This window comes from Argentina anserina, chromosome 4 (assembly GCF_933775445.1).
Source record: "Argentina anserina chromosome 4, drPotAnse1.1, whole genome shotgun sequence".
In the NCBI taxonomy this organism is placed as follows: Eukaryota; Viridiplantae; Streptophyta; class Magnoliopsida; order Rosales; family Rosaceae; genus Argentina; species Argentina anserina.
The window spans coordinates 18719488-18742420 of NC_065875.1; the positions used below are offsets into that span (position 1 = coordinate 18719488).

General features: G+C 39.0%; 5 protein-coding genes across 7 annotated transcripts; 1 reads left to right on the forward strand and 4 right to left on the reverse strand.

The window, feature by feature from the left end:
* Positions 1-2515: 2515 nt before the first annotated feature.
* On the reverse strand, positions 2516-6150 carry LOC126791494 (rRNA-processing protein fcf2-like). The gene is made up of 6 exons (XM_050517952.1): positions 6053-6150; positions 5670-5897; positions 5498-5558; positions 3385-3453; positions 3136-3251; positions 2516-2767 (listed from the first exon to the last, which is right to left on the reverse strand). Exons 2-6 carry the CDS (start codon positions 5894-5896, stop codon positions 2659-2661), a joined length of 582 nt encoding a protein of 193 aa, XP_050373909.1. The 5' UTR covers position 5897; positions 6053-6150; the 3' UTR covers positions 2516-2658.
* A 1336-nt stretch (positions 6151-7486) lies between these two features.
* LOC126790697 (uncharacterized) lies at positions 7487-11897 on the reverse strand. Of its 3 annotated transcripts, none has more exons than XM_050517039.1 (7): positions 11755-11897; positions 9586-11001; positions 8815-9498; positions 8661-8738; positions 8513-8588; positions 8087-8400; positions 7487-7951 (listed from the first exon to the last, which is right to left on the reverse strand). In XM_050517039.1, exons 2-7 carry the CDS (start codon positions 10894-10896, stop codon positions 7724-7726), a joined length of 2691 nt encoding a protein of 896 aa, XP_050372996.1. In that variant the 5' UTR covers positions 10897-11001; positions 11755-11897; the 3' UTR covers positions 7487-7723. The 3 variants fall into 3 exon arrangements, with proteins under 3 accessions (XP_050372996.1, XP_050372994.1, XP_050372995.1); XM_050517037.1 differs by having other exon boundaries at positions 8513-8591; XM_050517038.1 differs by having other exon boundaries at positions 8513-8591; positions 9586-11025.
* A 2568-nt stretch (positions 11898-14465) lies between these two features.
* LOC126792321 (pectinesterase-like) lies at positions 14466-16440 on the forward strand. The gene is made up of 2 exons (XM_050518772.1): positions 14466-15632; positions 15743-16440. Exons 1-2 carry the CDS (start codon positions 14582-14584, stop codon positions 16438-16440), a joined length of 1749 nt encoding a protein of 582 aa, XP_050374729.1. The 5' UTR covers positions 14466-14581.
* A 1137-nt stretch (positions 16441-17577) lies between these two features.
* Positions 17578-18744, reverse strand: LOC126791529 (uncharacterized). Its single transcript, XM_050517986.1, has one exon. The coding sequence runs from the start codon at positions 18570-18572 to the stop codon at positions 17880-17882; it is 693 nt and encodes a 230-aa protein (XP_050373943.1). The 5' UTR covers positions 18573-18744; the 3' UTR covers positions 17578-17879.
* Positions 18745-18920: 176 nt separating this feature from the next.
* Positions 18921-21538, reverse strand: LOC126791065 (50S ribosomal protein L3-2, mitochondrial). The gene is made up of 5 exons (XM_050517463.1): positions 21070-21538; positions 20491-20700; positions 20220-20324; positions 19666-19779; positions 18921-19308 (listed from the first exon to the last, which is right to left on the reverse strand). The coding sequence occupies exons 1-5, from the start codon at positions 21445-21447 to the stop codon at positions 19135-19137; spliced, it is 981 nt and encodes a 326-aa protein (XP_050373420.1). The 5' UTR covers positions 21448-21538; the 3' UTR covers positions 18921-19134.
* Positions 21539-22933: the final 1395 nt, after the last annotated feature.

A 22933-nucleotide genomic window follows, 5' to 3' on the forward strand; every position in this document is an offset into this window, starting at 1 on the left:
GTCATGTGGCAGTGGTAGATGAGACTGTCTAAATACTGTTGGGTATAGTCTATGTATGTAGCCTAGCTATCCCATGGTGTAAGCATTGTAACCTCTATGATAGATGTGTGTCTGTAAGGATATATATTCCGGCATCATGCATCTAGTGCTTTTACTCATGAAAACAACATAGGATTGGGAGAGTTGGAGGATTCCAATTTCCTCCACCTTCCCATTAGTCCTCAATTGATGTGTTTCGGATTGGCGGCATGTTTGATTTACTTTCCTAAGGTTGATTAAAGGTCAACAACTCAACATCCTATATGAAATATTTGAACAAAATTAGACATCATATTATTCTTTATGCTACACCAAATAATAATCAACATTGCTGTCTCATGTAACTTGGTGTAGCAAATAATAACAAATGGTGTGACATGTACTAAGACAAAATAATTTATATAAATCTATGTGTTGTATATTCTAATATTTTATCTTATCTACGACTACATATTAACGGTTACATATTAGGAAATAAGGAATCTATTTGAGGTTTAGCAAAGTTGTATCTATTTCACAATCCAATTCATGCTAAATCCCATAGATAAATCTTGGAGTTTTGATCAACTATTGTTGTTTTTTATTGACACCAAATCATCCATGGAGGCAATACTACCCTGTGTTCGACCTCCTCAGTAATCTAGTTCCAACTAATGGAAAATGTTCATATGCTTTAGCATCTTCCAATATCTTAGCATTTTCTGGATACGAATATGGCAAATTCATCACTTCTTCAACAAGAGTCCCCGTAGCAGTACTTAAGAAGTACGCGATCATTTATATAAATTGATATTATTTTCATCCAAAAATCATGTCAAGTCCGTCACCTCTTTCTTACTTACAATCATATTTGAGAAAAGTTCATATTCATTTGGCACAACCGCACAACTATACTGTGAGAACTGAAAATGATCTTAAAACTCGTACAACTAAGTAACGGCACCAGGGAAGTTGAATTAGAAGGCTTATCATGACAAGTTCTGTAGCATTAAGCAATGCTGTAACTGGGACACTACCTTAGTTGCTTGCCAATTTGATCAGAGTCGAAGATGAGCATGGCAGTAAAGTTCATCAAAAAAATTCATGAAATCTGTTACAGATTGACAGAGTTAAAGAATCAATCGGTCGGATTCTTACCCTAAAACAAAATCACGAAATTTGTCAATCTAATCATTCCGTTACAGTGAGAAATTTCACGAAATCACGAAATCATTCCGTTACAGTGAGAAAATTTCACAAAATCTGTTACAGACTGACATAGTTATAGATTTGAGCAGATTCACATCTTCCAGAGCTTTACTTTAAACTAAGAACACAGAGCGCTTGATCTCTCACAACGCTCCAACCAAGCTTATGAGTTCCTATTATACACTCCTAAATTAGGTTATACAAATTACAAGCATTTATTCCATGATTTATATGTTAATAAGATTATAAGGGGTGAAATAAGGGAGTACGTGAAATGTTGATGTGTCCTTTACTGATAACATTTAAACCCATAACTCATAGACCCTAACTTCTAAAAATGATGACGCTAATTACAACTTAGATGTCAACCCTACATATTATGAACTTTTGAGACATCTAGCATTATTCCGAACACAAATCACAAATCACATATGAGAGTAATGAGACCATATAATTTGTTCAAAATTACCCTCGCACAATATTAACTAGACACTTATCTACTGTTGAACAAATTAGTATTATATTTTCCGGCAATTAGCAACACTTTAACCTCACAACCACATACTACATATACAAAAATCTAATTTTATACTAATGGAGTAATGGGTGGTGCTTTCACCATAAAACTAGCACACTTTTTGCAGTTTCTTCCAGTACGTCGATTCCACCATACAGTTGAAGGTTGTAACACAGTAAGAAGCGGTTTTGATGGGTCATAGTTTGATGTTATTTTCGCTCAACAATTAGACCATATCTATAGTCTCATACTTTGTATACGATGCACATAGAAATGTGATGACTGATCAGAACATCAAATAAGACCCTACGGAAAAATGTTTTGGCAATGAAACGGTTATAATGTGAGTTGAAGTCGAAGGTGATCAGCACTCGGGCAACTAATAATGAGAACGATATGACAACAGAGCAAAGCATGGTGGCGTTCAGTGGCTATCAATGAGTCCAACTGTGTCGAATTCAGGCGTCAAGATAACTTTGGGTCTAGAATCGGAATATAAACATATAGGAGAGAATATATGTCCATGTCTAACCCAGAAAATAAACATATGAGAAATCCGAATAAAACGGGTATATCACAGTACTGAGAACAAATTTGTAGTGTCTACATAAATCATAGTTGATCAATTGCATTCATTCAAGTAAAACATGGCTAAATGAAGTTAAGTCATATCACAAGGCTCATAGCACTACTCCTATTGTAACGGGATTTCTCCCCCCAGCAAGAATTCCTCCTGCATAGGTCCAAGTAGTGGTGTAAAAAGCTGAAACGGAAGATGAGTTGCACATAATCATTATAACATAAATGCTTCTCATACAAGGTTTGAACTACAAGTCTGTTCGGCTCACATTGGTACAAAATTTGACAATAATATATCTCGATAAATGTCCAAAATCTGGTATATCTGAGACAAATTAATGTCGTCTTTGCTTTGCACGCTTATAGGATGTCTTCCCTTTATTCTTCCACTTCTCGTTATCAGCTGGACGATTCTTCTCTTCAATCTCATGAACCTTCCGCTTCCTGAAAAGTGGATTCATAAGATAAACAACTTCAACTAAAAGCAGTGGCATGTGGAACAAGCACGCATCAAATTATTCTGTCAGCATTAATGAATATTTCTCTCTTGTTTTCTTCAGTAAAATTATTTAATTATACCTTATAACACATTAAAAGAAGCAAGTATTTGAAAATTTCAGTACTTCTCCACATACACTAAAGTGATATAGACATCAGCATCTAAAACATCTTACAATACTACCCTATTGATAAATCACATATAACTTTTATGCTTAAAAACGTAAGAAAAGGTGTGGTAACAGCATTTTAGGGGTCCAAACTCTTAATTTTGCGAGCAAATAGAATCATCCTCATATATATTGCTATCTCACCTGTAGGTTGCAAGCACAGGATCAGAAAGTAGCTCATCGGCAAGGGTTGCCTTCCTTTCCTTCTTTGTTAGTCTACTTGAGAAGAAATCTGATGCCGACTCTACCACTGTTCCCACCTGACAAATACAAAGGAATCCTATGTTAATATCATTATTAAGGAGCTCAATTTAACTTCATTATATGGAATATAATAAGACAAATATTACATTTCATCAACTGGCTTATTGCACTTTTATTATTGAATCTAACCTGGAAATACTTGGCAGTTTGCGAATCACCCTTCTTGTAGTGTCTCTTTGGATCCATGACATTCCTTAACTGCACCAACAGCAAATCAAAATGTCAAGACTAAACTTTATTTCAACAGAAATTAAAGCATAATGTGCACGGGGTAATCTGGAATGCCAACAAAGAAATCACCTATCTCAACAAGTCTCTAATATCATCAGTAAGTTTAAAGAGATATATATTAATATTGTGATGGATTTACATATTGGAGTAATGAAAGAGCGCCAATTCAAAGAGAGATAAATAGGGTGAATTCGAAGACGGGATTCAGGGAAAACTGCAAAAGTGAATGCTGGAGATTAATAGTTGTTCATTTTGGTGAAAGCTGAAATTGTGATAAAATTCCATGGGACAAGGAATGACTAAGTGCATATTTGTTTCAGCACTTACGAATAATGAACAATTGTCTAGTACTAGTATGAGCATGCCTTTTATCAATGTGTTAAGAGTTTCAATTAGAGTTAGGTTTTGTACTTAAAAACAAGAATTAATATCAGTTTACCCCCTTAAACTTTACACCTAAAATCAGTTCACCCCTTAAATTTTTATTTTTATTAGTTTCCCCCTTATACTTTTAAATGACATCAAAAAAGGATAAAATTCAGATTTTCTTTAAAAAAAAAAAGAATGCTTCAAATCATATATACAAGACCAAAACAAAATTCCCAATAAGCTTACAACAACCTTGAAGTTTTAAAATTAGGTCTCGTAGCATAATTATCGATATAATCCATATAAAAATCTGAATTTTTTCATTCTTTAATGTCTTTTAAAAGTATATGGGGAAACTGATTAAAATAAAAGTTTAAGAGATAACCTGATTTTGGATGTAAAATTGTAAAGTTTAGGGAGATAAACTGAAATTAATTCTAAAAACAATGAAAGGATCTGTGTGCTCAGTACGAGTTTGACATTTAGTGATTTAATCTTGACTCAAAAAATTTGTTGGGCATACTCCTTGTTTAGGTGTATGAGATGGATGATGTACAAAAGCATCGATTGATCAGAGATGCACTAGAGCTGGAATTCCAAAATTTGAAAGTTTCACTGAAAATGAGGATTCAGAAAACACAAATATTGAAGAAGATGAAGACCTGATTCTATGTATAGCTCCTGATTAGGTTCTTGTGCAACTTTTTTTATTTTGGTCACATTCTTATGCAACTTTTACTTTACATTATAAATTAGATAATAATTTCTGGTCAGGCAACTTAAGAGTAAGCTACTGGAACTTCATGAGGCTCATAATAGGATAAAGCTTCTTGAAGAGGAAAGAGAAGAACGGGATAAAGAGGTGAGATCATCCTGCTTTTCTTGTTGTTGTTACTCTTAATTATCTTTTCGGGCATCATACTACCATTAATGGTCACATATTGATGTTTTCTAATAAATATATTCTGACACCACGTACAAATTTTGCAGATCAAACAATGCTAGGAATACATCTCCAAACTTGTATGACATGCAGAACCTCAGGCGCCATAGCACCAACAGAAGGTACACTTTCTAGATTTCTGTCCAAGTTCTATTATCAACAGGATTCTAATTTGTGCTAGCAAGGGATTTCCCAACATTCTGATACTGGTCTCATAAATGTTTACAATACCAACCAGCTAAAGCATATAAAGAATCTGACTTATATCATTTTTGTTAGTGGACTCAATCCTCTAAACTTCTTAACAGTCAGGGTTGGACTATGAACACATGTCATATGCATACATAACTACCAAAAAGTCTAAAACTTCTGCTGTGGCACTAGTTTTTTAAAAGTACAAGACTCTTGAGGCCAATCAAGTCATCTTCAGTGAGTAATAGCAGATAAGACATATTCGACAACCACAGTTGCAACTTGCAACATCAGACAAACAAAACTAATGAACTCTGTAACATCAAATGCAAACTTCAACTTGTAATAAGCTTATATTTGACAGTCCAACAGATGCTAAAAATACCTCAGAAGACATGTATCTACCCACAACTACTCATCTGATAAAGTGTAACAATTCGATAATGAGCAAAGACATATAACATTGCAAGCGCCGAGGCAAAAACAAAAGCACAAACTTTACCATACCTTGAGTAACTGGAGATCTCTCTGCAACTCCGGGGTCATGACTGGCGCAGGCATGTCAAACCTGAACCAAACATAACAAAATTTAACCACTACGAATTCATTCCATTCCTTAATGCTTTCAATTACAACACAAGTATTGAATGGATCACAGAAAGGGCAGACAGAGACATACCAATTGGAGCCAGTGGTGTCTTTGAGCTGCTTCCTCTGCAACTTGTTAAGCGTTTTCGGGTTATTGGGCGGCACAAAGAGACCATCCACAAGCTGGGCAGCGGGTTTCCAGAGGTGATTGGTTTCTTGAGGCTTTGCATCAACTTTAACGCCAGTTTTCGCTGCCACCGAGAAATTGGGAATCTTGGGTTCCCAGGAGAGACCAACTACTGCTTTGGTTTCTGGCATTCTTAAAAAAAAGAACACAAGTCATGGAACCGAACTCAAAAAACCCACAAACACATGCATACACAAGTTGTCTAATTGACGACTACTGACACAAACCATCAACAAGTATTCCATTTTTTTATGAAACACTAAACACAACAACCAGAAGAAACATACTGAATCAGTGCGCTGCTTCAAACGATAGAGAGAGAAGAGGAAGCAGAGGGGGTGGTAGAGGCGGCGAGCTGAGAGGGAGAAGAAGTAGAAGCTGGAGAAGGCGGAGTGAGTTCAAGGTTGAACAAGAAGCATCAGGTTAGAGTGAGAACGTTTTTAACCGGGTCGGATCCTTACGCGGGCCGCAACGGAGCAAATGTTTCTTGGACCCGACCCGAAGGCCCTAGTATTAGTGTGTGTTGGGTGAGTTTGTTTTACCATGTTACTCTGATTTATTGTCTATACTGTTTGGCTTAAAATTCCGACGGGATATAAATTTTCTGATCCAGAACAGGTGATGACTGTTAATCATCAGCTTCTTGTACGTAGGAGTAGGAGTCTGCATATCTTTTGAATGAAAATATACAATACCTATCGCTTTTGGGTTTTGAAAATTTGGTAACTCTACATTGGTATGTTAAAAATCTGAGGTTACAAATAGATGTAAGATACTGGGGGAAACTAAGAAAAAATGTGTGCCCTAAGAGCACAAAGGCAACCAAGACCGATTCAATATCCAATTCAGTCAGCAATCTTCTATTTAGAAAATAAGACACGAGAAAGACAAAAATATGTACATCATGACAAAAAAATCACAATATAAGAGGACATAACATACGTGATATCCTACACGATAATGTGTGAAAAACTATATATAAAATTGCTTTCAATACATGCATTAAATTGTTTGTACTATTGAAAATTTGATCAAAAAGCTTTCAGGAAATGAGATCAATAAAACAAAACGTTTCAATCATACATGACCACACTGCAATAACATTCTTTTTTGTTAAGTCATACCATGATGTTACATAACTGACTTTACTCATGAGAAGTTCTTTAATTACTTTTGATTTTAGTACATAAACAAGCCCGGCAAAAAAAATCTTGTTCCCTTAGTTAATACGTATCGTTACGATATTTTTATTAAGATGCAAGTTCTAATCGACTTTATTTCTTCAGATTTTATCACAGATGTTTCTAGGTTAGTTTTATATACGTAACTTCTTCGTCTATAGACTTCATCAAATGTTAGTTTTTCATTTTGGTACTGCCCTGCGAACGTGTTTAACTATAGTGATGGGTATTTCTTAATGAAGATACTCAAAAGATTACTTGCTCATATTCCAATTAATTTGAAAGACCTCATTTAGCTATCGTGTTTAACATATATTGGCCACCATGGAAGTTTCAGACTATAATTTACTATTATAAATTTATATTGATAATTATAGTTAAATCATGGTTAAACAAGAAGACACATGACGTAGATTTAAGAAGGAAGTGGGCAAAGTTTGAGTGGTCGGCAAATTTGTTTCCGATGAAATTCTATTGGTTCTAAAACCAAGCACTGATAGAAATAAAAAACGATAGCTAGTGACAATATGAACTTAATAGTCAGGATTCGGGATTGTCTCGTCTCCTGTTTCCACATAGGTTGTCAATGCAAAGCCGTGTTAAGAATAGTGAACACTGATGCATCTATAACCTCGGCTCAATATTACACGTAAAGACGCCTTACTCACGTCGTATGGTACTTCAAAGCTAATATATACGAATATAATTACAGAACTAAGGCAGTGGTGCCTAAATTACTGTCGTGTTACTGTGTTAGTAAGGCATACGATCATCAGGCTAATAATTTGTCTCATTATCATAATAGTTCAATTCACCATTGTCATCCTCATTTTCACAATCATCATCAGTGGCAATACACGCACCTACAGGATCAACATCTGTATCAGCAAAGTTCAGCAGCCCAACTGATCTGTTTCCAGTGCCTGCAACTGCGGTTCCACTTTCGTAGTCAATCATGTCAGTCTCATATGCATCAACTTGTTCCATTTCACTATATAAGACTTCCTACAAAGGAAGACAAAAAGAACTGATTTAGAGAGTAAAAAAGGATTCCTAGCTACCATGACTTCACAACATAATAACTCAAATCTAGCTGTTAGATCTCTGAGGAGTAAGTCGAACAGATTCTTTTTGGAGTACCTCATTTTCTGAGAAGTTGGTTCTCCCTGTGTCTACAATCCAATCCTTCAGTAAATGCTCTAGCCGACTATTGTCGAGGGAAACTGAACTGTTTCCCCTCCTTACTTGTAGTTCTCTAAGACGCAAATTGTAGTGAACGTACATGAGGTCACTTGATCTGTTTTGAGATGAATGACTACTTCTTAGATTGTACATTTGATCGAATATACTCCAGTTATGCTCACATCCAATTGATGAGCAGGTCTGACTTAATATACGCACAGCTACCCGCTGTAGCTCTAAGCAACATATCCCATGTTGTTGCCACCATGCAGCTAATACAACATAAAACAAAAGGTTTCAGCAAAAGGACTAATGATTGAGATAAATAGGCATGCATCTATATCTGGAACTTTCAGATGAGTATGTGTCAGTCTAATGTATTACCAGGATCAAGTTCTGTTCTTGTACTAATTGCCAATTCAGTTCCAAAATCAGCTTTTGCAGAATTATAATCAGCAATCTGCTATTGTGCCCCAGAATGAGTGAATATAATAACAGAACAAGTTGAGATAAACGAACGTCCGATTATTACCTGTGTACAGGCAGAAATCCTTCTTGCGCTGTCTGGCTCCAGACGAGCAATACATTCAGTAAGTCCACGAATATTATGCTACACAATTAAAAAGTGGGTTAGGAAAGAACTCAGCATGACAGTGGAATTGACAAAGAGTCGGTCTTTCTCCTACCGCCATAAAATCAGGTCGATATCTGTAAGATGGATTTAAGAAGTAAGCTGCCACAAATACAGGGTGGTTCAATGAGTCCCAATGATTTTGGATGGCATCCCAAATTGGTTCACAGTTGAGCTCATTTTCAACATAAATGGATTTGATTGCAAGACTTGCAGATGACATATCCTTGTAGATAGATGACACTGACATGCAGTCACCTCTCTCAACCTTTTGAAGAATTTGCATCATTGGATCCACAGAATTTCTAACCACTTGTATTTTTTTCCAAAATCCTGCATCTGATACAATATCTGCGACCGTTTTCCCTTCACGTGCTCTGGAGCACTGAGATGAAATCCATTTGTTTGATTGAAACATTCTTCTAAGACCAATCCTATGGTCCACCAGGCTTTGTAAGGTTGCAAAGCTAGAGGAAAACCGTGTAGTAGAAGGCCTCAAAAGTTCCTTCCCCTGAGTAAAGCTATTCTTCATAAAATTTAACAACCAAATTTGGCTGTAGATGAGCTTTGTAATCTTTTGGCTCTTCTTAATGCACTCTGCTACACTAGGTATGTCCGACAAATGCTTAAGAATTTGATCAATACAGTTGGTGACACATGGTGTCCAGAATAAATTCTTTCTCTTCTCCTCGAGCATCTTCCCAGCAGCTTTATAACTAGGAGTATTTGGAGTGATAACCTGCAGAAGAGGTTAGAAGCAACCAAATTTTAGTAGCCAGAAACTTCGAATGGGGAATGAGATTAAGAAAATTATGAAACCAAATACCTGTACTACATTTTCCTCTCCCATCTCTTCTACCACTTTGTCGAGCAGCTTAAACAATTCTGAAGCGTCTTCAACTATTTCAGTGGCATCAACTGAGGAAACAAAATATACACCATTTGGGCCAGAAGCTAAAAGATTGATCAGTGTTCTACCCTCTGTGTCTAACCAACTGTCTGCCATTACCGAACAACCAGTGATTGCCCAGGATGCCTTATACTCAGTAAGGTAACTTTTGATGGTTGCAATTTCGTCCTGCAGACACCGACCTGATATTAATTGGCTGGTAGGTGCTACCACACCTGGTCCATATTGGCCAACCAACTCGAGCATCTTATGGAAGTATATGGAGTTTGCTGCTTGTAGAGGAACTCCTGTATGGTAAAAGAATTTGCAAATTCCAGAAATAACTTCCTTGTGGGATATTCTGTTTGACATTGTTCTGACCTTTGCTTGTCTATATTGTGGTGAAAAATTCTTTGGTGCAGTCAAGAAAAGGGAATCTAGCCTTGACCGTTTGTATAATGGCTCAGAACCAGTACACTGAGGTCCATTGAAAATCTTTCGAGAATTTTGGTCCAATCGTCTATCACATTCCATTAATCTTTCTGTGCTTATGTGATGCAGAGCAGAATCCACTTGGTCATCATCTTGATCCTCATTATCTGATTGCCTATCAACGGGTGAGAAATCCTTTCCATCAGGCTGTCTCTGTCTCCTCCCAGTACGATGCCATTTCATATTCTCCTTCATTCTAAGATATACTTCCTCGGGTGCATGTTTACAGGGTGCTACCTCCCCAGGAATTCTAGCTAGATGCTGTTTAAATCGGTTAATACCGCCACTAACGATCTTTTCACAATAATTGCATTTCACCTTTTTCTTTTTCTCATCCTGAGCCAGACCATGGTCCCACCCAGGGTCAACATATCCTAATGACCTTAGAGGAGCCAAAGACGCAACTAAATTTCTGTCACCCATCAACTGTTTTCCCTTGCTTCTATAACCAACATGGACCTCCTCTTCATCATTCTTCGGGTGGAAATTCAAATATGCCTGCCCATCATCTTCAGATTGCCTAGGTCTTTTATTCGAGCGACATCCCTCCATATTTGCTGACATACTCATGAATACATCCTCTGGAGCCTTATCACAATAAGTCACTTCTCCAGAAAGTCGGGCTAAATGCTGCTTCAATCTGTATATTCCACCACTAACAACTTTTCCACAGTAATTGCATTTAACCTTTTTCTTCCTCTCATCCTGAGCAACACCATGATCCCATCCTGGGTCAACAAGTCCGGAGGAGCGCATTGCGACTTCAGTCTCGCAGTTTTAATAATTTACACCAAAAACTACCTTATCTGATTGCCACTGATAGAAGTCGATATCTTTATCCTACAACTTTGCATGGTCCAACTGCCACCAGTAAAACAAATGTTTCTGTTAACCATAGAAAGAGGTAAGAAGATGGGAAAATAGGAATCTGCACAAGACGTATGCACAAATAAGGCTACACACACTATCAATAGGTCACGAGCACCATAATGTATATTAAGCACATTGAAAATTAAACAAGAAACCTATTCTCACAAGGATAAAACCAAATAAGCTGCCCCAACTCCGCAGAGCAGCTTGCTACGTCAACGCGAACATCTGAAAATAATCTGTTGCTAATGGAATACTCGGTAATCACTGATACATCCCGGAATAACTCAGTCCATAACCAACGTGGGACAGAACACAATCTACTCATAAACTGAATGAGGTATCAAAATTCTATACTAGTTGTTGGTACCAAGATGACATCTAACTTTTTGGCCCAAAAACAATGTTCACTAACACAAAATCAAAACTTCACAAGAAAAGGCTGCTCCCTCTGAGCTGGGGAACCAACCAAATTGGTTCTACTCCTTCAGAAACTCAATAATCAAACACTCCACATATACAATGTTGGAAATCTAAACAAACCTTAAAACTGAACCAACTTAACTTAACTTACTAAGGTTTAAAAAAATGAAGCAAAATTTGCATGTGGGGTAGCTAGCTAAGATCATATTAAACTAAGTACCAGAGAAAAAAAATCAAATCTTTCATTTCCCAGCACCAAAATTGAAGACTGCAAATTTCAAACAGGGAAATGGAATAGGGAACTGATGAGATTATGCATACCTGAGACTCTGAGAGTGAAGATGTCAACGTATCTGGGAGTTGTTGGGTGTGAATTTGAGATTGGGGACATTCAATTTTGGGTCGAGAAATGGATAAATTAGAAGGAAAATTAGGGTTTTGAAGGGGTGAGATTGGTGGGAAAATTGAAATTAGGGGGGGGGGGTGGAAGAAGGGCGAGGTGGGATCGTTCGGAATCGTGAGTTCGCGAGTGGGATGGGTTATCTCGACTCGTCTGAATCAACCCGCTCCGATTCTAACAGGTCTTCTCTTATTTTGGGTGGATCTCATTCAATTTCATTGGCTAAATAATTGAAGTAGGTAAATTTCAGTATTTAGTTTTACTGTTTCTGATTGGTTGAGAGAAAATGTAAGGTTTTTCATTTTTTGTTCTTTAATGAAGAAAATGTTGGTGAGTTTTAACTCAGTGAGTCAATTGCTCACCCAGTAGTAAACGCATGCGGATCCTCTCCTCTGCAAAGATTTCACCTGACATGAACGCCCGTACATTATTTTTTAGAAGACACGATAAACAAATTTATTAAAGCAGACCTAGGTATAAGATAGCTATCAATTACAACGATTTACTAACTACATACTTGAACATTTCCCTTACGCTAACCATAATGAATGTTTAACATTTTAGTTTAATACCTAAACCATGATAAATTTGGCTGAAATTTTGTACAAATAAACTACTTTTATAAACCTAAAATCCATTAAGACTGTAGTTGAAGAGGCTAAAAATGAGAACAAAATCAAAATCCAACAATAAATCGCCATCACCGCCGATGGTGGTTTCTCCACTTAACGATTAACCGATCACTTTCCAGCTCCAATTGGAGGTGGATCTTAAGCTGGTGGAGTTTGAAGCATGTCTTTGGCCTTGGGTATCACCGGCGACTCTATTTGTTTCACGTTCTAAAAATTAGTTTTAACATCGATATTTTCGGTGAAAATATAGCTTTTAATGCTTCGATAATATTTTTTAAGTGCCAACATAATATCGTGAGGAGTTTTGGAAGTTTTGCGATAGTACGGGAAGTGTATGATATTTGCCCCGAATTCGCGATAATTAGTCGTAAACTCGCAAATTCTCATCTTTAACTCGGCTCAAATTTGAAAAATTATGACAAAAATCTGGTGTGAGGAACAAACCTTGATTGCCTAGTAGGGTTCTAAAAGCCTTAGGGCCAGTTTGGCACATCTTTTGTACATGTTTTTGAAGCTGCTTTAGCTTTTAGGAGAAATTGATGATATTTGGTAAACTTCTCTAAAACTGCTTTTGACTCAAATTGATTTTTGTCACAGCTGAAATTAAAAAACTAGGGGAGGGTAGCTTTTGAAAGTGGTTTTTGGCCACACGGAGCTACAGTGTTTTTAATGAAATTTTATGGGCAACCCATTTTGTCCTTAGTCTTTCCTAAATATTACATGCCCATAAATTGAGTTTTATTTAATTATGGTGGATAAATATTTTTGTGTAATATTCTGGATGGATTTTGTTAAAAATTGAAGTGTTTTAACGTAAATTTTTATTTGGTTCAAACAATGTATAACCAAAACAATTGCAAATAATTATACTAACAATTGGAATATCCCATAGTGTATAATTCATATAATTAATATACAAATTAAAGGTGAATGAATCATTTTGTCTATTTTATTAACATTTTGGTAATTATACATACTAAAAGCCTTTTTTGTTACAACTTACCAAACATAAATACTAATTTTTTGCTCTCATAACACTTTCTGAAATAGTTTACCAAACGATTTAACAAATTTCTCTCACAGCAATTTCAAAAGTCATTTTGCTCAAAACACAGCTGTACCAAACTGGGCCTTAGACATCCCTCAAAACTTTGATATTTCAATAGAACGCAACTCTAAATATTGAACAATTTTAAATCGTTCATCTCTAATTTGTCTCAATATGGATACTACCTCAATTTTTCCTTCTTGATATCCAGTACCTTTTGGATTACTTCTTGTTTTGCCATGACATGATTTTGGTTATATGGTCGCTCCACAAGGAGTTGCTTGACAAAAAAAGAAATTCTATTATACATCAATACGTACATGCTATACATCTCAAACCGGCAATTGTTGAAAATATATACTCACCCTTAATACATATAAGGAATTGAAAAATTGCATAAACTATGATTTTATTCTTCATTTTCTACATCAAATATATGTGAAATATAAAGTCACTATAGATCAGATACTATGCAATGTTAACTTTAAATATTGTTTATTTTATGTAGTAAATGTTTGTTTTCCCATGTAAAACGTTTGTTTTCCCATGTAAAACGTTTGTTTTCATTCTCTACATCAAACACATAAGAATATTGCTATCCAAGTATCTATGCATGTAGCTGCTTAATTAGTAGCCGGCATTTGTTTCTTACACGATTGCCATTGACGTCTCAAAAATACACGATGGCATGGACGCTATATTGAAGGGAGATCGAGTTGAGGAAATTGAAGTCATATCTTACAATTAGCAGGCTTCTGCATGAAGTTTAAAGATAGATTACAGGCACCGGTGAGCAAAAGAACTCGCATTCCGGAGATATTATTGGAGATGAGATCTACACTAAATTAACTATTTGTTAACCACCCCATCATTCTCTCCAACTACCACAACCTCCCTTCAAATTTCTTGTCCTAGGCCACACACTACCCTAAACCCTAAATTTGGGCGTCCATGCATGCAAGCATCTTAGCTTTATATATTGAACGTATATCCATGCTCCTGCAGCTTCGTTTTCTTTAGGCTACATAGCCATTCTTCATAATCAAACACAGAGAAAGAAGGTAGACTATGGAAAGGAAGGGAAAGTCAATAGTAGGAGCCATTTCCATTATCCTTGTCGTTGGAGTGGTGGTTGGTTGTGTAGCTGTTGTTTCAGTTACTCGCCACAACGGCAAGGACAAGCTTTCGTCGAGTTCCAAGGCCGTGATTGCAATGTGTGAACCAGTTGATTACAAAGAAGCTTGTGTTGATAGCCTGGCCGCCGCTGCCAAAAATGAAAGCGCCACCCCGAAAGACCTCATCCGATCCACCATCGAATACACCATCCAACAGGTGAAAGGGGCATTAGAGAAATCAGGGGACATTATCAAAGAAGCAAAGAATGTGAATTCCACTGGCAAAATGGCCTTCGATGATTGCAACGAATTGTTGGAATCATCAACTGAGAGTCTTGAGTATTCGCTTCTGACGCTTGTGGATACTGAAATACACAAAATAAATGAAAAAGAGGCTGATCTTAAGAACTGGTTCAGTGCTGCAATTTCATTTCAGGAATCGTGCATTGATGGGATTCCTTACGAAGACCTTCAGAAACAAATGAGCGAGGCGATGGTCCATGCTTCACAGCTGACCAGCAATGCCTTAGCAATTGTATCTTCCCTTTCTAAAATCCTAGGCGACTTCAACATTCCTATAAAACCTAACAATATCACGTCTACTGCTCGTCGTCTCCTGGATGTAGAAATTGAAACCGATGAACATGGCACTTTTCCAACATGGTTTTCCGCTGCAGACAGAAAGCTTATCGCCAAACCCAACAAGAACAAGAACAATAACAACATGAATGCCGGAAATAGGCCGGCTGTTACACCCAACGCAGTAGTCGCAAAAGATGGGAGTGGACAATACAAAACAATCGGCGCAGCTCTTGCTGCATACCCAAAAGGATTTCAAGGAAGATATATCATATATGTGAAGGCTGGGATTTACAATGAGTACGTAACTGTGGCCAAGGGTCAGGACAATGTGTACATGTACGGAGATGGACCTCGGATGACCATGGTCACCGGCAGTAAAAGCTTCGCTGATGGTGTCACTACCCAGGACACTGCCACATTCAGTGAGTACTCTCTGTTGAATACCCTGTGACTTACATTTCCATCTATCCATTATGTTTTCGTTCTTGAATGACAGGACAAGAGACTCTAACTAATTATGTTACATGATCAGTCGTACAGGGACATGGGTTCATAGCGAGAGCAATGGGATTTCAGAACACAGCCGGCCCTGAAAAGCATCAGGCGGTGGCACTCCGAGTCCAGTCGGATATGTCAGCCTTCTTCAACTGCAGAATGGATGGCTACCAGGACACATTGTATGTGCAAGCCTATCGGCAATTTTATCGAAACTGTGTCATATCCGGCACTGTTGACTTCATTTTTGGCGACTCAACAACAGTCATCCAGAATAGTCTAATCATTGTGAGAAAGCCGATGGATAACCAGCAGAACACAGTGACTGCTCACGGAAGAAAAGATCCGCGGGAAAGCACTGGTCTAGTTATCCAGAACTGCAGGATAGTCCCAGAGGAGCTTTTGTTTCCATTGAGATTCCAGATCAAGTCATACTTGGGGCGGCCATGGAAGATGTACTCGAGAACAGTTATAATGGAATCCGAATACGGGGACTTTATCCAGCCAGCAGGTTGGCTGGAATGGCAAGGGAATTTTGCACTGGACACGTTGTATTATGCAGAGTATGGAAATCGGGGTCCGGGTGCTGTAACCACAGGAAGGGTAAAATGGAAAGGGTTCCATGTGATTACAGACCGAAAAGTGGCTCTTGAATTCACTCCAGGTAATTTCCTACAAGGAGGTCTATGGTTGAAAGACACTGGCGCACCCTACTTCCTGGGTTTGAAACAGTAGCTCAACACCTGATATCAACCCAAACTACTGGCACCCGAAGATCAACTGTCACCTGATTCCATTGTAATACAAAGGAAAATGTTCAACTCACTCGGAACATAGGATAATATCTGATGAGAGGATGGCGCTATTGATTGCCACCCCACCTAGTGATGCCTCCCCTGCACAGCTGTATACATAGAGACATAGTTCTATCCGTACAGTTTTCTGATTAGTAACTCTCGTCTTGTTATTCTTGCATGTCATTCCTATGCACCCCATGACCAATGCTGTATATTATTTTACCCCCATCTGAGACGTGAAATGAGCACTCCATGATCCATCTAGATTAATTAAGGCAGAGCATATACACCATAACACTTCCTGGTATAAAACTAGTAACGTTTGCAAATGGCTTTGAAAAGAAAACACCTTGAGCTTTAGTCACAAACTAAAACTATGAGATTGAATATGCATTGTCAAACACTCGAACCCCAACGAATATGCTATTCTTCTACTCATTCTTTGATCTTTCTTCTCCACTCAGGCTACTATTGTCCCTCCGATGTTCATCCTTTCTTTGATCTATTTTCTCCTTTTCGAGTTCTCCAGACCGACGACATATGGTAACCAAGCCAACAAGGAGAAAACAACATAAAATCGAACAACATGTTGGAATGTCATATCAACTTCCCAGTAAGATATTCCTTTCTTAAAAGTTAAAACAGGCTACAACGGGTTTTGGAGTTTTGCAGATGCAGTTGACACTTGTAGAATTCATTTTGAGACTTAGGCATAGATCAATGAATACCTCTATTCATAAGTTCCAAATTAGCATTAGTAAAAAATACTCAGGAATCTAGTTGGGACAATGATAGAATTACCGAAACTCAGTGACATACCAATGTGCATTTGTTCTCAGACATACCAACTCCACATTATAACTTTAATACACACAGCATTACCTATTTGGGACTTCCAATGTGATTTAAACGAAGACCATGAAACTACTAAGAAGTTTTTAATGAACGAATCAGAATTTTCCTGAACTTATGCGAATTTCATACTTCCAGCTTCTCCTAGTATATTAACTTTCAAAGCAAAACATAACACAAACAAAACAAATAAGCAAAAAGCCATCACACAGATCATTTTTTAGAATTTATAGCCAAATGCACCACATAATTTTTCATGCTGAACTGGCCAAAAGAAGAGTATGACAAACAGAGTAGATACAGAGCAGCAGACCGGAGAGTCACATTGATTATCAGCTACACTAAACTGTATGCGGGAAGAATGAATACACAACAACAAATGATCTATATAGTCGCCAGAGATATTCTAAGGCGCCGCATCAAATTAAAATTGCAACTAACAAAGAGACTCAAAACTACTGCCATAGCTGAAAACTGAGCATCATGATCATCATTTCAAACAATGCACATACCAAACCTGAGATATCAAGCTCCTTCCTCCCTGTCATTGCTCTGCAGCTGATTAGGCCTCACCCCATTGGTCCCCTCCGTCGCCATAGAAGTAGCAAGGTTGGCCAGAACCTGCATTGCACCCGGATTCATCATCTCCGATTTCGCCTTCTGGCCGGAATTGAGCTCACCACCGCCGCCTTTGGAGTCCTTCTCCTCCTTCTCTTTACTCACCAGAAACGCCAGCACCTCCAGCGCCTCCCGGGCGCGCTTCTTGGCCGACACGGCCTCCCTGACGCGGCGCTCGGCGTCGCTCCTGGCGGCGGCGGCGGCCTTCTTCATCGAGTTGGCGGCGATTTTAGCGGCGGCGACGAAGGCCATGGCGGACTCCCTGCCGAGGGCGGCGTTGCTGAAGAAGGAGAAGGCGGCGGCGGAGGAGGAGGAGCAGGGAGGGCACTGGAAGGAGGGGGAGTTGGCGCAGGCGAGGTGGGCGATGGAGGGGCACTTGACGCACATGACGCGCTCACGCGCCGGGAGGGGGTGGTCGAAGTCGAAGGCGTCGAGGCAGACGGGGCAGAAGAGGCCCGGGTGGTTTTTGAGGACGCAGTTGGTGCAGAGACGCTGGAAGGTTCCGCGGAGGCGGATGTAGTGGAGGAGCCACCGCTCCGACGAGCCGCACCCGCCGCAGAGGCGCTTCTCCGATTCCGGGAGGGGTCGCTTCATTGCCATCCCACGAGCATTTGAGAGTAACGGTAACCCTAGCAGAGGATGATGAGGGTTGAGAGCTGTGGGGAAATTAGAAATTAGGGTTTTGCACAACTAGGTCAAATTTAATGATATAAAGGGTTCAGACTTGCAGTCGGGGTTTGACTTTTGACAATTCTGGGTTTTTGGATCAGAAGCCAAGAATGCATCATTTTTGGTTTCTTTCACCTTCTATATGCCTTGGAGAGTAAACACTATGCACATTGGTGTCGAAAAATGTCGACAGAGAGTGGGGGAACGAATTAAGCATGGAATCTGTAGTCGACAGAGAAAACAGAGCAAAAATTATTTCAAAACATTGTTGGTCGGTATTGAAATATGAGGTTGAAATGTTGAATGAACTAGACTCGGCTACGATGTTACAACCTCGGCAACTGCATTTCTATAACAAAAGTAACTTTGGAAAACAATCAAATCAATAGCCTCTCGACTGGTCTTGTACCCTGAAGAGCTGCCGTGCTCGATTTGGCTGGAGTCAAAAAACTGAGATCTCTTCCAAGTGGTTGTTTTGAAAATCAGCTCCGGCCTAATCTGCCGCCATAAATGGATCTACTTCTCCAAGATCAGCAACCAGGGGTTCTAGCGTGCTTGGATCTTCATCCTCTGGAGCAAAGTAAGTTGGAAATGGTAACATCGAGACATCGGGTTTCTTGTAGAAAGCATCCTTTATAAACACAAAGTTTCCTTCAGCACCTGGGACCTGTAAGAACAGCCAACAGCTTTAATTGAGGTACATTCAAAAGGACCACAACTGGCCAAGACCCGACATCTGAGAAGGGTACACCAAACCTGGATTTGAAATTATGAAAAATTTTAGTGTCGGACATTTCCTTTTGTTTCTAGAATAACGTTTCAAGCAAGTTCATCAACATTCTCATTAAACCATATCTGCCCAACACACAATCATTCATCTCCATTTTATCCCAGTGTATGAACACTTCTAAGATCATTCATGGTCATAGAGCAATTGCTGGGGAAGATTCAATTTTGGACCATCCATGCCCTTTATTATTCCATCATCTATTTTTTTTAAAGTAAATCTAAGTGGGAAGCATACCTGGCCTCTCACCCATATCAAGTTCCTTGCCGGGTCAATTTTGTAGATCCATACATTTTTCACCGTTCTCTGTTTCCCACCCATGCGCCCAGGCATCTTTCTGCCTTTAAATACCTGTTCAGACAAGTCAAAATTTCAAAAACTCACAACCCAAAGGAATTTACTACATTGGGGAATATATTTATTTATTTTTGTGACGAGTAGTCATTGAAAACCATTCAGCAATTTCTGAACATGATTACTTTTGAACATAAAATGGATAAGTTCTAAAACAATTTACGTCACACAACTGTTGTTGTGTTTACTACTAACTAGTACAGGAAAAAAGCTATAGCAGGTGAACTATACCAAATATATAGACAATTAAGGAGTATACAGACATTGTCAGCAAACTAATAATGAAGAAGATTATTTTTAACCCAAGTCATCTCATTGGGATTCAAAACCAGAATAGTCAAGCATATATAGATTCCAGCAGAGTTCATTAACAGATGCTGTGGGCTTGATAAAAGAATTAAGAGACAAGATAAACACTCAAATGAAGCCATACATACCCTTCCAGCATCATCTCTCTGACCAGTAGAACCACCACCTCGGTGAAACTTAGAAGAACCATGACTTGCTGGCCCTCCTCGAAAGTTATGCCTTTTCATCACACCCTGGGCACAGAAAATATTACAATTACCATGAATACCAAGTTTATGAAATTCACTCAGTATATCCACAAATAAATGCATTGACTAGGCTTGAAGAAGAGCATACAACAACTCTGGAATTGAATACTGACAACAGATACGCCATGAGCTAAAGAGAATAATAGTTCACCTGGAAACCCTTCCCTCTCGTGATTCCTGTCACATCAACATACTGGCCTGGAACAAAATGGCGAACACCGATTGGCATACCGACAGGGAGGAGCGCATCTTCTGTTACAGGAAACTCCCTCAGTTTCCTCTTAAGTGGGACACCCTGAGCTCTATAATGGCCCACTTCAGGCTTTGTCAGATGTTTTGCTTTCTTCTGCCCGCAACCAATCTAACTAGCACCACAAGTATGCCATCCCACAGTTAAAATCCCTCCTCTAAAAAAACTTTCCAATATACAAATTTGATAAACAGTAGGCGACTAAATTCTCTAAAGAGAAGTGTCATACTGAACTGAAATGGATAAGCCAACATATTAAACTTCGAAGCTTTTCGAGATTATGAACAGCAAGAACTCATTTTTCACTAAACAACTATCCCCAAATCAAACAGTACTAAACAACTTGGACTATTGCCTCTAACGAATGAATCAATACTTTACAAACTTCAGTAACCCTATAATTATGTCCTAACAATAATGAAACTAATCAAATTCAATTAGTAATCAACAAAACCAAAACAAAGAGAGAGAAAGCATTACCTGTAGGGCTGTGATTCCTTCTTTCTCGGGGGTTTTAACCTGAGAGACGATATTATCATCGACCCAAAGCACGGTGATCGGAACCCTAGCGCCCCATTTGTCCCAGAGCGCCGACATCCCACACTTGACGGCGATGACTCCGGTGCGCTTGGATTGCGGCGTCATAACTCCGGGCTTGGCCTCAATAATCCGGCACGGGTCTGCGGCGATCTCGGACACATCAACCAAGGCCTCGGAGCCGAAGTATCGGAAGATATGAGAATACGACGTCGCATGGGGTAGGGTAGTGAAAGTAGAGGAGGAGGAGGAAGAAGAGGTGGCGGGGTTGAGGGAGAGGAGGCGGAGGCGGGAAATGAGGCGTCTGGATAAGGCGGACATGGCGACGGAGAGAGGTGTTAGAGCGTCGGGCTTGGTGGCATGGCTTTGGGGTTTTCCCCAGTGAGGAGGTTGCAGAGTGATTTAGGGTTTAAGACTCCGAGTGAGGGGAGTGATGGGTTCATGGGTATATTGTGTTTTTCTCTGTGGTAGAGTCCACCGTGTTGCCTCGACTCGATCCCGACACGTGGGTCAATCCATTTTCTAAAAACGAACCGTAAACTCTAGTTATAAAAGAAGATAGGAGTGTTCACAATTCTTAGTGCCTGAATGACGTAATTTAATTTTATGAAAAGAATTTGATTAGTCACGTGCGCACTCAAATTAACGGAACAGTCAATGAAGATATAAAGATGATGCAATTCTATGACCCGATCATATTTTAAGGAATTTGACTGGTCATGTGCACGCTAAAATTAACAAAAGAGTCGATTGAGACATCCTTATGTCCTCACCTCCGTATTGACTCTTGATCAAGATTTCAACTTTCTAAGGCCTAGCACATGAGAAAAGTTGTGAAAACGGATCGAAGAGTCAATGAAGACATAATGATGGCGCTATCTTTCTATTCATATGATACTTGATCAATGTTTCGACTTTTTAAAGCTTCACACATAAGAAAAATTGGGAAAATGGATGGAAGAGTCAATGGAGAGGCCATCTTTTTATGTCCCCTTTGACACTCGATCAAGGTTTCGACTTCATAATTCTAATACTTATGTGACTACCTTGATACGCCCCGAATCTTTTACCCTTACGATTTTACTTTTACCCTTACGATTTTACTTTTACCTTTATCGGGAATCGTACTAAGTGTAGAGACTCTAAATATTAACTTTTCGATGTGTAAGTTTTTCGAGAAAACTTCATTCACGAAAGTTGTATGGCTCATCAATACAAATTCGTAGACATGCGGCACGCCCAAATCGGAGTTCGTATGAAAAAGTTACGAATCAAAAAGGGTATGAGGTATTTTTGGAAAATAGTATAAATATGGAATTTTAAAGAGAAAAATGGGAGAAATTCTAATATACCTCAGTGCCACTGTTCATCGCCATTTTTCAAGAAAAAACGCCGGACCTTCTCTCCCTTCGTTCTCCGGCGTCCAGTGAAGCCACGACATGCTCCACCTACCAAAACGTTCAACTCGATGTTGGCTTCCGTTTGAGCTAAGTCACAGGCTTGACCGACCACCATGCAGGGTGCAGTGACCGCTGGAAAATCCTACAAATGTCATCGTCGCCGCTGCAACTTTTTCCGACGACTCAGAAGCTCGGGATTACTACTGTTCGGTCTTGATCCTCCTTCTGGTCGTGATTCCATGCGCCTTGAAACTCGAATCGAGTTTCAAATAAGAGATTCAGAAGTCAACCCCCCGTCGGCATCTTTGCGATTTCTGGCCACTTCGCGACCAATTTGGGATTCGACGCCGTCATGATAAAGGTTTGTTTTTTAATGATCTATAACTTTCATGTTGGAGTGAAGTCGT

Excerpts from the sequence above, each read along its gene's own strand:
- LOC126790697 (XM_050517037.1), bottom strand. The coding sequence starts at position 10,896 with ATGCGCTCCTCCGGACTTGTTGACCCAGGATGGGATCATGGTGTTGCT. Across the intron at positions 9,499-9,585 it reads GAGAGGAAAATGTAGTACAG|GTTATCACTCCAAATACTCC; the intron begins GTATTTGGTTTC and ends CCTCTTCTGCAG. Across the intron at positions 7,952-8,086 it reads CCAACTTCTCAGAAAATGAG|GAAGTCTTATATAGTGAAAT; the intron begins GTACTCCAAAAA and ends CTTCCTTTGTAG.
- LOC126791494 (XM_050517952.1), bottom strand. The coding sequence starts at position 5,896 with ATGCCAGAAACCAAAGCAGTAGTTGGTCTCTCCTGGGAACCCAAGATT. Across the intron at positions 5,559-5,669 it reads GACACCACTGGCTCCAATTG|GTTTGACATGCCTGCGCCAG; the intron begins GTATGTCTCTGT and ends TGTTTGGTTCAG. Across the intron at positions 3,252-3,384 it reads AAACTGCCAAGTATTTCCAG|GTGGGAACAGTGGTAGAGTC; the intron begins GTTAGATTCAAT and ends TGTATTTGTCAG.
- LOC126791065 (XM_050517463.1), bottom strand. The coding sequence starts at position 21,447 with ATGTCCGCCTTATCCAGACGCCTCATTTCCCGCCTCCGCCTCCTCTCC. Across the intron at positions 20,701-21,069 it reads AAGGAATCACAGCCCTACAG|ATTGGTTGCGGGCAGAAGAA; the intron begins GTAATGCTTTCT and ends GGTGCTAGTTAG. Across the intron at positions 19,309-19,665 it reads TGATATGGGTGAGAGGCCAG|GTCCCAGGTGCTGAAGGAAA; the intron begins GTATGCTTCCCA and ends CTGTTCTTACAG.
- LOC126792321 (XM_050518772.1), top strand. The coding sequence starts at position 14,582 with ATGGAAAGGAAGGGAAAGTCAATAGTAGGAGCCATTTCCATTATCCTT. Across the intron at positions 15,633-15,742 it reads CCAGGACACTGCCACATTCA|TCGTACAGGGACATGGGTTC; the intron begins GTGAGTACTCTC and ends TTACATGATCAG.
- LOC126791529 (XM_050517986.1), bottom strand. The coding sequence starts at position 18,572 with ATGGCAATGAAGCGACCCCTCCCGGAATCGGAGAAGCGCCTCTGCGGC.